General features: G+C 37.7%; 1 protein-coding gene across 1 annotated transcript in view; it reads right to left on the reverse strand.

The window, feature by feature from the left end:
• The window catches only part of LOC150106218 (glycine receptor subunit alpha-2-like), a 321,484-nt gene extending 307,276 nt beyond the window's left edge, over positions 1–14,208 (reverse strand). The window contains exon 1 of the mRNA XM_090393043.1: positions 14,095–14,208. Within this exon, the coding sequence (XP_090249169.1) occupies positions 14,095–14,174 (80 nt within the window). The 5' untranslated portion in view covers positions 14,175–14,208. The remainder of the gene's footprint in view (positions 1–14,094) is intronic.
• Positions 14,209–16,849: the final 2,641 nt, after the last annotated feature.

A 16,849-nucleotide genomic window follows, 5' to 3' on the forward strand; every position in this document is an offset into this window, starting at 1 on the left:
AGATTGTGCCACTTCATAAAGGAGGTGATCGAACTCAAGCATCAAACTATAGGCCTATCTGTGTGTCAGGTGTTGTGGTTAAGTTGTTGGAGAAGCTTGTGAGAACTAGGATCCAGAGTTGGGTTGACAACAATGGTATAATCTTTGATGGACAGCATGGATTTGCTAAAGGGAGGTCGTGTTTTAGTAATCTACTTACTTATTACAATAAAGTGACTGCTTCCTTGGACAGAGGAGAAGGATACACAGTAATATATTTGGATTTTGCAAAAGCTTTTGATAGAGTACCTCATGATAAGTTGACAGTCAAACTAGAGCAGATGGGGTTGGATATTAGATTAGTGCACTGGATTGGAGACTGGCTATCTGATAGGTATCAACAAGTTGTGTATGGGGGTGCAATATCCAGGAAAAGGAAAGTCACTAGTGGAGTGCCTCAGGGATCTGTTTTAGGGCCATTACTATTTAACTTGTATATTAATGATATTGGCAAAGATTTGGATGGAGATATTCAGTTGTTTGCAGATGATGCAAAGTTGGGACGAACCATAAAGAGTAGTGAAGATGTTGTGGTCTTGCAAGAAGACTTGAATAAATTGAGTGATTGGGCAAGCAAATGGGGATGTGAGTTCAATGTTGCAAAATGTAAGGTTTTAAAATTTGGAAAACAAAGATGGGATGCAGAATTTATGCTTGGTAAGAATATATTGTTGGAAGTAGAGGAAATAAGAGATCTGGGAGTGATAGTGGATAAGGATCTAAAATTTAGGGGACACATCGCCAAAATTGTGAAGACAACACAAAGACTTCTGGGAATGATGAGGAGGACACTGACGTGTAGAAGTAGAGAGATTCTTGTTCCATTGTATAAGGCTTTGATTAGGCCACACATGGACTATTGTGCCCAGATTTGGTCACCTGGTTTTCAGAAGGATGAAGAGATGTTGGAAAGGGTCCAAAGGCGACTGACTAAGGTAGTTTCTGACCTCTGGAATGTCGAGTATGAGGAAAGATTGAAAAGATGTAATTTGCAGAGTCTAGTGGAGAGAAGGAAGAGGGGAGATATGATAGAGACCTACAAGTTGGTAAGGGGTTGTTATAGGATCAATGGTGGAGAAGTTCTACAGAGAATAGTGGGAGATCAGGGGAGAACCAGAGGTCATGCCTGGAAACTGTATAAAGAGGGTGTAAGTAGGGGAGTGAGAGGCAGGTTTTTTTCGTGCAGAGTTGTGAATGATTGGAATGCCTTGCCTGAGAGTGTGGTGTCTGCAAGGAGTTTGAATGTGTTTAAGACCCGGTATGATGAGATGTGTGTGAGATAAAAGGACCTCCTAGATGAGTCTTTGACTCCATGAGGTCTTGTTTAGTAATAATAGTAATAATCATAAACTAAACTTTTACTCAAACACGGTAATTGTCTCCATAATTTTCCAAAATATATTCGGATCACCATGTAAGTCTAAAAGAAAGGATTCTCATCATCTTTAAAGAAAAGAGAAATTAGGACAATGGAGATTACTTTAGCTGAAGTAACTAGAACAGGATTAAGTAAGGGAGAGTCTTTGGTGACTGATGAGTAATAAATAGTATGGGATGATTGGGAATCAACAGAATGAAAGCACAAGAGGTCTAGAAGAAATGAGATGCCGTGAAAGGGAGTAAGTAAAACAGCATTGAGAGAAAGTAATGAAACTGGGAGAGTCATGCTGAATAGTGTAGAAAATGAGTCCATGATTGACGCTTGTGTGGACTTGAATGAAGTTAAGAGTGATAAGATATATGGTGATTCTATGATTAAGGGTATGGAGAGTGGTATGCCTGAGGAGCGCTTGGCTGGTGGGACAATAGAAAGAGAGGCTTTAGCAATAAATAGAGGGCATGAAGCAGACAAGATGATAGTTATGGTGGGTACAAATGACCTGAGTGGTGGTATAAATCAGGTAGTAAAAGATTTTAGAACATTGTTAGATACTGTGAAAAAGAAAAGAGTCAAAGGGAGGATAGTGTGTGTGCTGCCTCATTTTGACAATTATGAGTTAAGTAGACAAGTGATGATAATTAATGATATGATTGCAAGAATGTGCAAAAAAAGAGGTCTGGAATTTGTTGATGTCTGGAGTGTGTTTGAAGGAAAAAGACAGCTGTATGTAAGAGATGGGTTGCATCCGAACATGGAAGCTCATAACCAATTGAAGAAGTTACTGTTTAATGAACAAGTTGAAGTAATTGGTCAGGGAAACTAAAATTGAAAAGGTTGAGTGTAAGAGGAAGAAACTTATGCAGTGAATGTATATTTGTTGATCCCTGTTCGTTGAATAAATTGCAGAATAGAGTGGATAAAAATCAGCATGGAACTACTGAAATTAATGACATGTATATCAGTTCTAAAGCTGGTACAAGAACTAAAGGAAATCTGGAATTTTTGTATACTAATGTAAGAAGCATTCGAATTAAGAGGGAAGAATTTTTGGCATTAGTCAGTGCAATCTCATCAAAAGTTGTAGGCATTAGTGAAACTTGGCTGGGCAGAAGATGTGGTTACTGGAATTGAATGTGATCTGTACAGTATTTTCAGGGAGGACAGAGAAGATAGAACAGGGGAAGGTGTACTGTTGATGATTGCTGATGAGTTGCAGCCAAAGAAAGTAATATATCAAGAGGAGACACGTGTGAATGATAGCTCATTTGAAGAGGTCTGGTGTGAAATAGTGACCAATGCAACCAAATATACAGTTGGTTGCTTCTATAGGCCAGGGGATACAGGGTGTGATATTGAATTCATGCATCAGCAATTAGTGCAATGAGCGCAGGGTTAGTGATTATTATGGGGGGTTTTAATTATGGTGATATCAATTGGAAGGAGGAAATATCATGTGGAAAAAAGGAAACGAAATTCACACACCTTCTAAGAGGCAATTACTTGAAACAGCACATAACCAAAGGGACTCGTGGTGTGAGAGTGCTGGACCTGGTCATTGGTTCAGAGGACATATGCATAAGTAAGGTGTCCTCGTTACTACCTCCAACTGGTGAGAGCGATCATGTGCTATTGACTTGGGAGGATGCAAAATTTGTGGATTTCTCTCTTAAGAAGGGGTATATAGGGAACTACAAGTTAGGTAATTATAAAAAGCTTCAGAGTGAGCTTATAGCCATCCCATGGAAGAACATATTGTAGGAGAAAGATGTTAGCAGTGCATGGGATAAAATCAGCAGGTATCTGAGGAAGGCAATATCAGAATGTATTCCCATGGTCAGGAAGACAAACAAGGTAGGCATTAGATGGATGAGTAATAGTATCGCTTGATCTGCAAAAAAAGAAAATGTTATGGAGAATTTACATGGAGAAAGGTGATCAGTACACCTATGAGCAGTACAAGGCTAAAGCTAGGATGGTTACCAGCATAGTAAGAAAAGCTAAATCAGATTATGAGAAGACCTTAGCCAAGGAGATTAAGAGTAATCCCAAAGAGTTCTTCCGCTATGTGGCAAGTACAAGGAAGAATAACTCTGGAAGGATAACCTTACTGGGTGCTGATGGTATTGAGGTGACCAATTCAGATGTAATAGTAGAGTTACTGAGTGATCACTTTTCAAAAGTCTATCACCCAAGTGAGGATATCTCTGTACCTGTAGCAATAACTAATGCAAGAACTGAAGTTAATAAATCAGATGTACTTAGTATATTGCAGAATTTAAATGCAAACACTGCTGTAGGTTTAGATGGAATATCATCTCGGGTGTTGCATGAATGTGCAAAGGAATTGTCAATGCCTCTTACTTGGTTATTTAACTTAAGTTTGAACTCTGGTGTGGTCCCTAGGGAGCGGAAGGAAGGCAAAGTAGTTCCTTTGCATAAAAATGTCTCTAAGACTGCGGTAGTTAATTACAGACCAATCACCATCTCAGGTGTGGTGGTAAAAAGTATTGGAAAAGTTGGTTAAAGACAGAATTCAAGAATGGGTGGATCAGAATATGATACTCTATAGGGGCCCACATGGTTTTGTTAAAGGTCAATCCTGCCTTAGCAATTTATTAACTTTTTATAATAGAATGATATCTGAGTTGGACAAAGGAAATGGCTACACAGCTTCTGGATTTTGCTAAGGCTTTTGACAGGATACCCCATGGAATACTGTTGCACAAATTGGAGCAGATGTGGATGGATACTAATCTGCTGATATGGATAAGAGAATGGCTGAGGCAGAGATACCAGAAAGTGGTGTATGGAGGAGCAGAATCCAGGATGAGGCGGGTGACCAGTGGTGTGCCTCAGAGCTCTGTGCTTGGACAGTTTACGTGTGTTGAAGCTTAAGTGCTGTGAAGAATTCGTGTTAGAGGTTTAATAGAATATTAACAGCACTGAGAAAGGATTAAAACTAATTTTAACACTTCCAATATTTCGTCTTCGTCACAGAGACATCTTCGGGGATTACAAAAACTTTTTGTAACAACACACACAAATACAATACAAAGTGAAACTAAAGTCCTATCTAGGTGGTGTGCCCTCTATGGGCATTTGCAGGTGGCCTGGGATGTAAAGATTGATCTCTGATAATTAAAGTTTCCCAAATTTTGGGAAGTTTAATGCAACCGTATTTGTTTAAATTAGGTTAATTCCTGAGTGCAGATGCAGATTCAAAGAATAGTCTTTCTTTTTTGAATTTACTATGGTGGAGAATGGTAGTTTTTTTCCAGGAGATTCTGTGGGATGTATCCAAAACATGATCTGCAAGGCTAGACTGACCATAATCGTGTTTGCATATGTAAGAACTGTGTTCTTCTAACCGGATGGATGCTGACCTGCTGATGGATGTTCCCTCTTTACATCCCAGGCCACTTGCAAATGCCCATAGAGGGCGCACCACCTAGATAGGACTTTAGTTTCACTTTGTATTGTATTTGTGTGTGTTGTTACAAAAAGTTTTTGTAATCCCCAAAGATGAAATATTGGAAGTATTAAAATTAGTTTTAATCTTTTCTCAGTGCTGTTAATATTCCATTAAACCTTTAACATGAATGCTTGGACAGTTATTGTTTAATTTGTACATAAATGATATAGGAAATGGCTTCAAGGGAGATATTCAGTTGTTTGCTGATGATGCAAAGTTTGGTAGCACAATAAAAAATCAAGCTGATATTGAGAGTTTGTAGGATGATTTAAATATGCTGGTAAAATGGGCAAAAGGAAATGGATGTCAGTTCAATTTGGAAAAGTGTAAAGTAATACATTTCGGGATTAAAAGATTACCAGCTGTGTACTACATTGATAGAACGGTACTCCAAGAGATTGATGAGGCTAGGGACTTAGGGGTATTGGTAGATAGGGAGACGAAGTTCAAGGGACACATTGCTAAGTTGTCCAAGATTGCTCATAGGATTACTTGGTTATTGAGGAACACACCAACATCCAGAGATAAAGAGGTTATTATTCCCCTTTATAAGGCATTGATACTTCCACATTTGGATTACTGTGCTCAAGTCTGGTCACCTTATTCTTTGGAGATAAGCAAGTTGTGGAGAGGGTTCAGAGGAGAGTGACTAATTTGGTGAGTGATATAAAAAATATTCCCTACATTGATAGATTGTGGCCTCTAGAGTTTGGTTGATAGGCAGAGAAGAGGGGATATGATAGGACATTTAAATTACTAAAAAGTTTTTATAAGATTGATGCAGAGGAAATGTTTCAGCTGTGTGATAGTGATGGAAGAACAAGAGGTCATCCCTGGAAATTAAAGAAGAGTGTGGTTAACAAGGGTGTCAGAACAAGGTTTTTTGCCTGGAGTGGTGAATGAGTGGAATTCATTGCCTGACTCAGTTGTGAGTTCTTTGTCTGCAAATGAATTCAAGAAGAGATATGATAGATATTGTTTTGATAGTTTGGGACTCCAGCAATGAATCTGCTCACTCCATGGAGATACCCATAATAATAATAAAAATAATAATAATGTATTTCTTTGTCATTTCCCAAACAGCATTTATTTTTTTCACTGCTAACTCCTGATTCCATGCTATAGCTCCAATCTGTCACCTAAGCATGTCATAACATGATAGAGACATTTAAGTTAATGAGAGGATTTTATAAGATTAATCCAGAGGGAATTATAAAAAGAATAGAAGGTGAGAGGGGAAGAACCAGAGGTCATTTCTGGAAGTTATGTAAAAGTGTGGTGAAGAAGAGTGTGAGTAGTAGATTTTTTACAAGGAGAATTGTCAGTCAATGGAATGCATTACTAGAATGTGTTGTTAATGCAAGGAGTGTTAAGGACTTTAAGATTCTATAAGATAAATATATTGTCATTTGAATGAACCTCCCACAATGAGTCTGTCGACTTCATGGAGGGTGTAAATCACCATCATTGTACTTCCCACACTAATTTTGTTTGCTAATCCAAGTTTTTTATATATTTCTTCATCATCACCTTCCACATTCCCTGGCCTATAACAACATCCAACTAAATATGCTTCCTATCAACCTCCATGTTACACCCAACTGCCTCAAAACCTTTACTATGTTTATAATAGATTTTTTAATCCTTTATCCCAGTGAGAGCAAACAAAGTTTGCGCCTGAAAATATCTTCAGGACTAAATATAGTGTTGTACTATCTTATCCAGTAAGTAGTGCAACACCAAGGCAACTCGTGGCAAAGGTGGAGCAAGCTACCAGGCACTTCTAACCCAGTATCTCCCATAATGCAAAACACATTTCCTATGTGGATATGTATACTGTTATGCATTAATACTGTTATGCATTAAAGGGATTGGCCATCTACCCAGACTAGTTTCGACCTTTATTGAGGTCTCTTCAGTGGGAGCCAGGCCCAGAGCTGGAGATACCAGGCAGAAGCAGTAGCAAGTCATCTGTGCCTATGGGAGTTGCCAAAAGGTTTATCACCTTTTTTAAAAATTACTCTGGATTTAGAGAAAGATGTTGAAAATTTATTTATCACTAGGTTAGACTATAATAGATTTTTTAATCCTTTATCCCAGTGAGAGCAAACAAAGTTTGTGCCTGAAAATATCTTCAGGACTAAATATAGTGTTGTACTATCTTATCCAGTAAGTAGTGCAACACCAAGGCAACTCGTGGCAAAGGTGGAGCAAGCTTCCAGGCACTTCTAACCCAGTATCTCCCAAAATGCAAAACACATTTAGAAGTGCCTGGTAGCTTGCTCCACCTTTGCCACGAGTTGCCTTGGTGTTGCACTACTTACTGGATAAGATAGTACAACACTATATTTAGTCCTGAAGATATTTTCAGGCGCAAACTTTGTTTGCTCTCACTGGGATAAAGGATTAAAAAATCTATTATAGTCTAACCTAGTGATAAATAAATTTTCAACATCTTTCTCTAAATCCAGAGTAATTTTTAAAAAAGGTGATAAACCTTTTGGCAACTCCCATAGGCACAGATGACTTGCTACTGCTTCTGCCTGGTATCTCCAGCTCTGGGCCTGGCTCCCACTGAAGAGACCTCAATAAAGGTCGAAACTAGTCTGGGTAGATGGCCAATCCCTTTAATGCATAACAGTATACATATCCACATAGGAAATGTGTTTTGCATTATGGGAGATACTGGGTAAGAAGTGCCTGGTAGCTTGCTCCACCTTTGCCACGAGTTGCCTTGGTGTTGCACTACTTACTGGATAAGATAGTACAACACTATATTTAGTCCTGAAGATATTTTCAGGCGCAAACTTTGTTTGCTCTCACTGGGATAAAGGATTAAAAAATCTATTATAGTCTAACCTAGTGATAAATAAATTTTCAACATCTTTACTATGTTTACACATTTCTTCATCACCTTCCACATTCCCTGGCCTATATCAACATCCAACTAAATGTGTCTTCCTGTCAACCTCCACAGTATACCACACTGTCTCATAACCATTGCCACTATTTTCCTCTTTCCTGTCTTCCTTACGTGGGCATAATTCCCCTGCTATCATCAGCTGCACTCCACCCTCTCTCCCTTCTTGTCCTTTCTCCTTGTGAATAACGCCATCTCCTTCCATTTTTATTCCCATTAGAATATCATCTTTATTCAACCATGTTTCACTTATTCCAATGATTTTGGGGGAAATAAACTCAATCAGTGAACCCATTTAATCTCTCTTATTTCTGATACTTCTGGTATTTGTAAATCTTCACAATAGTTCATTTTTAGGTCTATAACTAGTCCTATCCAAGCCACTTGTTGGTTGTGATTTCCCCATCACACCTGCCAACAGGACCCGCCTTCCCTACAAAGGGGCCCGGGTGCAAGAAACCTTTTGGGGCCCTAAAATATTTTTCAAAGGTAAAAATTACAGGATTCGAAATAAACGTATTGTAAATGATTTTGGCACAGGAAGAAAAAAAAAAAACACATTCGAAATATAATACATTTCCGCAAATGTGTACCAACTGTGCCCACTCGATTGTGGGGCCCAGGTGCATTGCACCCACTGCACCCCCGAGATGGTCGGACCTGCCTGCTAACTGAACTGAAGCTACATTATTTGACGAAGAGTGGCGGTTTTTAATTTCCCTGGAAATTTCAAAATGTGCGTACCGTGCAATTTCTTACCTTTTAGTGGTTGTAAATTGCGTGTGTATTACAGCTGATTTACCGGCAATATTTGTTGTGTCGAGAACGTTTTTAATTTGCGCATTGCGTCTCGTCACTACATGTGAAACATATACATGAATTTTATTTATACAGGATGTCCCAAAATTCACGCAAGAAGTAATTTTGATAGAAAACACAGGTTTTTAATTAAAAATTGTAATTTCTTATTGATTCATAAAGCATAGAGTATAGGGTTATGCATGGAATAGCATATCGGGTAAATGGCCTCCACGGCTTTGCTGGCGCATACGCACTCTTTTGTCGAAATTTTCCATGACCGTTTTGCATAAATGTGGCTGAATTTCGTTCATACAGCGCTCAATTTCCTCCTTCAAGGCGTGGGTGGTTGTGGGCTTGTTGGCATAAACCTTAGACTTCAAAAAACCCCAAAGAAAAAAATCCAACAGTGTTAAGTCACATGATCTGGGCGGCCAATTCTGATCACCAAAACGGGAAATTACACGATCAGGAAATGACTCATGCAGTAATCGAATTGTTTCTCGGGCTGTATGGCATATGGCACCGTCTTGATGAAACCACATGTCGTCCACATCTATATCTTGCAATTTAGGCACAAAAAACTGGATTATTATGTCGCAATGGTGAGTACCATTAACTGTTATTGCCTTACCAGCCGCATTTTCGAAGAAGAATGGACCGATGATGCCTCCAGCCCAAAATCCGCACCAAACAGTGACACGTTGTGGATGCATTTGTTTCTCAACAATCACTCGTGTATTTTCTGAACCCCAAATGCGACAATTTTGTCGATTAATGAAGCCATCAAGATGAAAATGAGCCTCATCACTGAAGATGATTTTGTTCGAAAATTAAGCATCCACTTGTTGTTCCATAATCCATTCAACGAAATCTCTTCGCTGTGTGTGGTCAGTAGGCTTCAGTTCTTGAGTCAATTGAACTTTGTAAGCATAAAGATTCAAATCTTTCGTGAGAATACGCTGTAGAGAGCTTCTCGAAATGCGCAATTCAAGACCATGGTGCCGAATTGATGTTCCTGGACTCTCAGCAATACTCTCACGAACAGCTTCGATGTTTTCTGATGAACGACTTGTTGAAGGACGGCCAGAGTGTATAAGATCACTAATTGATCCAGTTTCCTTGAATGTTTTAATTAATCCTTTCACAGTTGATGAAGTTAAATCACTATTCCGACCATATTTTGTACGAAAATTGCGAACTGTAACTGCCAAACCTTCATTATTTTTAAAATATTGCTCAACAATGAATTTTTAATAACCCTGAACTGTCACGCTGTCTTTTTCTTTCTCGTTGGCAACACTTTACCGCACAAATAAAAAAAAAAAAATCAGCTAACGCCTTTTTATTCCCGTATACGGGAGTAGGCGAGGTCATTTAGCCCTATCTAACTTTTTTGAGACTGAGTGGGCCGTTCAATCTCCACTGGTACCAATCAGAGATAGATGGCCCAAGGCTATCACTAATTAAGCAGTACACAGTACAGAGAGACGGCTCAAATGTGCCGCCATCTCGTGGTCCCTAACCCTATCACAATATATTTAATGTCTGAAATAATGTGGGTTCTACGGTCGATTTTCTTGAGTTTACGGGACGAAAAACCCGAGTTTCCGGGAGGAAAAACCCGCTTGCCCGTGCCAGAGATCGACTAACTCGGGAACCGGTCGAAAAAAGGCTTAGAAAAATTTCCTCTAATCGCCGACTAGACTCGAAACCAAGTCTTCCTTCGTGCGGCCAAGCGCCGTGGTATGCAAACGCCACATCCACTGAGCTACACAGGCTCTTCGCACAAATAGCGCTAAATTTAAATCTTGCGTGAATTTTGGGACACCCTTTATAAAATTACTGTGTTTAAGTTATTATGAAAAGCTCTGACTGATCAGCCTGTACAATACGAAGTAATCAATGTGATTGCCTGAGAACTAAGAAAGCGGAAGGATTCGTAGAATAAACAGATTTAAAAAGAATACCAAATGGCGAAGTTTAGGCAAAGTGTTCGAAATAATTGAATATTATTATTATCTTTTATTATTATTATTATTTAAGACCTCCAGGTAGTCAAGGACTCATCGAGGTAGACTATAAACCACCCAAACTAGCTGTCATACCTTCCCTTAAATGCATTCGCACTAGATGCACTCACTACCCCTAAAAGCAAACTATTCCACTCACTCTCACTGCTCCGTGAGAGAAAACCCTAACTCTTGCCCTATCTTGACTGGACAAACTTAACTTCCATGGATGCCCCCATGTTCTCTCCCCACCTACCATATAACGAAAACGGAAATGTTCATCAGATGGTATCCAATGATGCACATTCAAACGTTTATAGACCTCTATCATTTCACCCCTCTTCTCCTGTAAACCACAATCTGTAATCCACATACTCGCTATCTCTCTTCATAATCTAAATCCCATAATCTGAATATCCTCTTTGTGACTCTTCTTTGCTCCTTTTCCACAGCTGCTTTATCCCCGGGAAGACCAAATCTGCCCGCAGAAATCCAGGTGCAGTCTTATCAAAGCCTTATAAACAGGCAAAATGACTTCCTTATCCTTATATGTCAAGGTTTGCTTCAACATCGCAATTATCCTCTGAGTTGTTTCTGCAACTTTTGCTATTTGACCTTTGAATTAAAATTCCTATCAACCAACATGCCAAGATTCTTTGACTACTCGGTTTCTTGTAGCAAAATCCAACTAATATTATATGTCGCTGGAAATCTAAGCACGCCAAATTGCATAAGTTTACACTTACTAACATTAAACTGACATTTAAATTCATTTCCCAGATTTCCAGCCTACTCAAATTATTTTGTAAGTGCTGAATATCAGTAACGTTGTTGATTGCTCTGTCCATCTTCGCATAATCGGAAAAGAATTGCACATCTGATCTTAGCTCGTGCCTGATATAATTAATATACAAATTTAACAATAATGGCCCAATGACTGAATCATGAGATACACAACTAGTCACCTTAAATCTGGCAGATTCACACGTTTAATTTTATGTTAGTAAGTTTACACTTACTAACATTAAACTGGCATTCATATTCGTTTCCCAGATTTCCAGTCTACTGAAATCATTTTGTAAGTGATGAATATCAGTAACATCCCTGATTGCTCTGTCCATCTTCCCATCGTCAGAAAAGAATTGCACATCTGATCTTAGCCCATGCCTGATGTCGTCAATATACAAATTTAACAATAATGGCCCAATGACAGAACCATGAGGTACACACTAGTCACCTTAAATCTGGCAGATTCACACCCACTGTATATCACTTTTTGCTATCTGTCTGTCAACCATCCCCTGATTCAAATCAAGAGTTTATATTCTAATCCCATATTCTCCAGTTTATGTAACAGCCTTTCGTGTGATATACTGTCAAATGCCTTAGATATCCAACATTACCATAGTGTATCCATTCCCTTTATACAACTCGGTTGTAACATTGTTATAAAATATGAGCAAATTTTTGAAACATAACACTTCTTTCATAAATCCATGCTGCTCGTTGTAGTGTATAGCTTGTTTTTCTACCCATTTCTGCATGTGAACTCTTACCAACTTCTCACTACCACACCACAGATACTGATAGGTTGGTAGTTAGACACACTAATTTCTGCACCACCCTTGTACAATGGAACTATAATACATTCCTATGGTATCATTCCTAAGCTGAAACTCAAGTTATACAAACATGTGAAGAGCCTAGCCAATTCGGCTGAACATTCCTTTAGCAAACTGGCTGATATTCCACCTATTCCTAAACACAAATTCTTATCCAGTTTATGCAACAGGTCTTCAACCTCATTTTCATGAACCTCTAACTCTTTCCAATGTAGCAGTAGCAGTGTGCACCATGTTACATACACCTGGTTGATATATCTTACCAAAGTGAGCATTCATTTATTGTACAATCTCATTACCTTCTAAGTACTATCTGCATTCAATGAAACTATTCTTTAACATTCGTTCTTTGTTTTGCTTGTGGCATAAAGATAAAATTATATAAATCAAGTGGATATTAAATCCAGCATTATTTTAAAGCCGACTATAGAAACTGTGAAAGTTTCGTACGAAATTTGACCAGAGAGATTACGGGAATACAGTCGCCGTCATTAGGGAGTTGACGTTGCACAGACCTTAATAGAAAACATGTCGCTTGCCCAAGCGTCCATATATTCCTATTCTATTGGTCCATTTTGATAAGGTTTCACTGGCCTGACAGTTGCTTCAAACTAATTGGTTCTCGTCAGAGACCAGGCAGAAACCTTAAGACAGAAAAAACTCGTTTAGTACTAAGGAACTCGAAGTGTCAGAAAGGTGTATTTTAGCAAATAAAGATAAAATACTTATGAATTAGCTTGTGTGGAAAATATTTTTCATATTGAGCTTTAGCTTTCCGCACAATACTCGTTACTTTTCTGGCCTGGCTTTATATAGTTCATAATTTCTCTCACTCCTATCCTCACAATATTCTTTCCACAACAACTTTTTCTTGCGGAATTCTTGCTTAATAAGGTTGCCCATTCATTTCACTCACAACCTATTTATTCTTTGAACACTAGGGATACATTCAGATACCGCCTCATTTAAGCACTTTTTCAAACATTCCCATGAACTGCTCACATTTTTCCCATTCAGAAACTGATACCATGGGACCAAAGACAATATTCTGCTAAGTTGATCATAACTTCCAGCTTTGTAGGTTCTGCATGTAATCTGTTCTAATGGGAACATCTATATAATTAGATACTTCCCAAAAAAAGTACAGCCTGTTCACTATCACCAACTGGTGGTAAAATAACCATATTCTTAGCAGAGAACCCATCTGACGCTATGAGCAAATACAACACTCTTTGACCTTGAGTTCCTTCTTTCACATGCTGCTTAGGAAAGTTGTCTCGCAATAAGTCAATAAATTCCTTTTCTTTCTTATCATGATAGTTTTCTTCTATCCAATCAATGTTTAAAAAATTAAAGTCGCCCATTACAATCACTAGCTTATTTCCCATAAGGCTAAAGTGGCAATCCATTTCTTTGTCCCTTGAAACTGAGCCATCAGGTTCATTGCAACACCTCACCATATATTTTATTCTGTTAGCCTCCACTTCACACCAGATACACTCAAACTCACTGCTACATGAGACATTGTTACTATCATTGTTTTTTGCGTTTCTACCCTTACTGGTCCTAAGTCATCTGATATTATTAGCAGTACTCCTCCTCCTCTCCTATCACTTCTGTCATTCTTAAAAATAGCATATGTATTTGCATTGGGTATGTATAGTCTGAAATTAACTACTTAGATATTCATGTTTGAATAATTTCCTTATTTCTAATCTTTAAATTATCCACAGAACTAAAAATTATTCCCAACTCCCCAGTATTAATTAGTTTTTATGAATTTGTTACACACAAAGAAGCAGTTTGTTTCTTATTATTAATATGGTAAATTCAAAAACAGCAAAACTCACCTATAACTTTGTAACGGATCAACACTGATAATCATATAGGTGTGAAATGAAAGTAAGAGAAGTAAGACTTTTAACTGCATTTCTTCAAAATATCCACTCAGTTTTTCAAGTTTATTTCTGCAAATACATTTAAAATATTAAAGAATAAACCTTCTTTGTTACTGAATAACATAGACATATGTTGTAAAACGTTTGGTGATGACATAAATTCAGCATGAATTGACAATACGTTTGTGCTCGTCATTCAAATTTAAGAGATTGAAATTAAAAATATCAGCTAACGCCTTTTATTCCCTTATAGGGAGTAGGCGAGGCCGTTTTAGTCCTATCATTAGCACACTCAGTGGACTGTTCAGTCTTGACCGGTAGCCAATCAGAGATTGCTGGCCCAAGTTTATCGCTAATTATAAGTGGCAACCGATGAAGATATTGGCAAACAAGTGCTCCCATCTCTTGCCAACTATCCATTACACGCGATGTTATTGTCTGAAATAGTGTGGGTTCTATGGTCGATTTCTTTATTTTCCGGGAGAAAAAAACCTGCTTGCTGTAAACGATTCAAATAATATTATTGTTAGCATCATTATGGCTGCATGCCTAAATAGCATTTTCTTCCATAGTGCTAAACAGCCAGAATAAAGGCCATTACAGATTCTTCACCGATTAAAGGAACTCTTTTTTTTTTCAACACGTTTTTGAGTTTGTTGATTTGATCTTTGGCATATGTGGTTATGTGATTGGCTCCACATCACAGAACAATCAACAGAGATACCATTAAAGGTTGAAGAGCTTATTGCTGACTAAAGAGAAACTTTTACTCTCTATCTCACTCTTGATACCCATAGAATTCTTGCAAGCATTTGGCTATACAAAGACTCACTGATAAGTAGTCATTCAGAACTTAAGAACAGAAAAGCAGATTTCGATTCTGCCTATTTCCATTGGAAATAATGGATGTCAAAAGACATATTTATAAAAACATATAAATAAATAAATAAATTCACTACTGCCTTTTATTCACTAAATGGGTGTAACTGAAACTCCTTTAGTTCTAACTATTTGTAAGCAGACAGGCAAGTGGCTTTCATTCTTCAAGCCTCCACAGATAGTGAGCCCAGGATATTTTTGAATTAAGTGATTAATATTAATTAATTATGAATTAAGACTTCTTAGGGAAGAGTACAGCAGACAAGTGCAGCTAACGGGCCTAGTTCACGAGACTTGTATTATTGTCTGTATAGTGTTGTTACTTATTTATTTATTTATTTTGAGAAGCGAGTTTAAGAAATCCAAGAGAAAAAACTCTACTCGCTGAACCAAAGATCGACTAACTCAGGAAACGGCTGAAGGAAGGCTTGAAAACCTTCCTCTGGTCAGCGCCAAGAAACTACCCTGTAACAGCCTTTCTTCTGGTAGCCTGGATCCAAATTCCATTATCACAGCGCTATTCAGGATGTATATTTATTTATTCCTTTATTATTACTGTCATCTACCAAATAACAACTTAGTGATCAACACTCTTACCAGATCTTGCACTCCTACATTTCCCAATTTGATGGAAGCTTGAAATAGCTTCCTGTTTGGTCTCTACAGCAAGATTTTCAGATTATGTGAATAAATAAATTAAAAACACTTAGCCACCCACGACACTACTGCACAAGTTTCAAAAACAAAGTTTAGAGTTTTATAAAATAATAATAATTCCAAATGCCTAAACTTCTCCCAATTTTCAAAATTTAGTTAGGGCTAAACTGTCACGCCTACTCCATTTGAAAATAAATTAGGAAATTTATTTAATTTCTTTACTCATTTATTATTCGGAAAAAAATCTTTATATACACCTTAACACTGGCGAAGCGTTCGTGTTCCAATCAAAGTGCATCGGTGAGAAAGTTACTGATGTGCCTTTGATTGGAAAGACCTGCGTTCGGATGTCATCCAGGATGAGAATAATCTTTATATGGGATTTTCAATTGAAGTGAATTGGCTTGTCTTATATCATCTGTCATCAAAGGGATTCTTTGTCTAGTGATTAAAACTTTACCTAGTGATTAAAACACTAAATCGATGCGCACTAGTATACAAAGAATCGGAACACATCAACAATCAATAAACCATAGGATATCATTGTTATTATGCGACATCCAGTCGTTTCCGACTCTTACCGATCTTGAACAAAGGCTCTCCATCTCACTTGGTCCATTGTCCTTTCTTTCAGCTGTTGTGAATTTATATTGGTAAGTTATTTTATGTTGTACATCTAACATGTTCTCTGTCTTCTCCTTCTGATGCCTGCAGTCTTTCCCAACATGACTGTCTTTTCCAATTTTTTTAAAAATATGCCTAATGTACATTAATTAGCTACGTTTTAATTAAGTACGTTTAAATATGCCTAAAGTACATTAATTCATAACAAATTCCTCCAAGGACCAATGATCCAGCTTTATATTATGTAATATTTCCTTATTAGCCATTCTTGTGGCCTCTTAATAATGTCCACATATCCATAATCCAAATGAATCAATTCGCTTTGTCTTGCAACTTAATGATCCAGCTTTTAAAAGATTTATATATCACTACTGAAAATACCATTGCTTTAACAATTCTAATATTCGTAAACTTAGTAACACTATCTTTAATAATTTTTGTGAGTTTAACATGGCTTTTTGTCCCATGTTAGTGAAGGTGGGATTACAAAACGATCCGTTTTGTAATCCCACCTTCACTTTTACCATTATTTCTTATTCTGGACAAT

The sequence above is a fragment of the Typopeltis vanoorti genome, chromosome 5 (genome assembly GCF_054136105.1).
Source record: "Typopeltis vanoorti isolate ZY-2024b chromosome 5, IOZ_Tvanoo_1.0, whole genome shotgun sequence".
NCBI classification, from domain to species: Eukaryota; Metazoa; Arthropoda; class Arachnida; order Uropygi; family Thelyphonidae; genus Typopeltis; species Typopeltis vanoorti.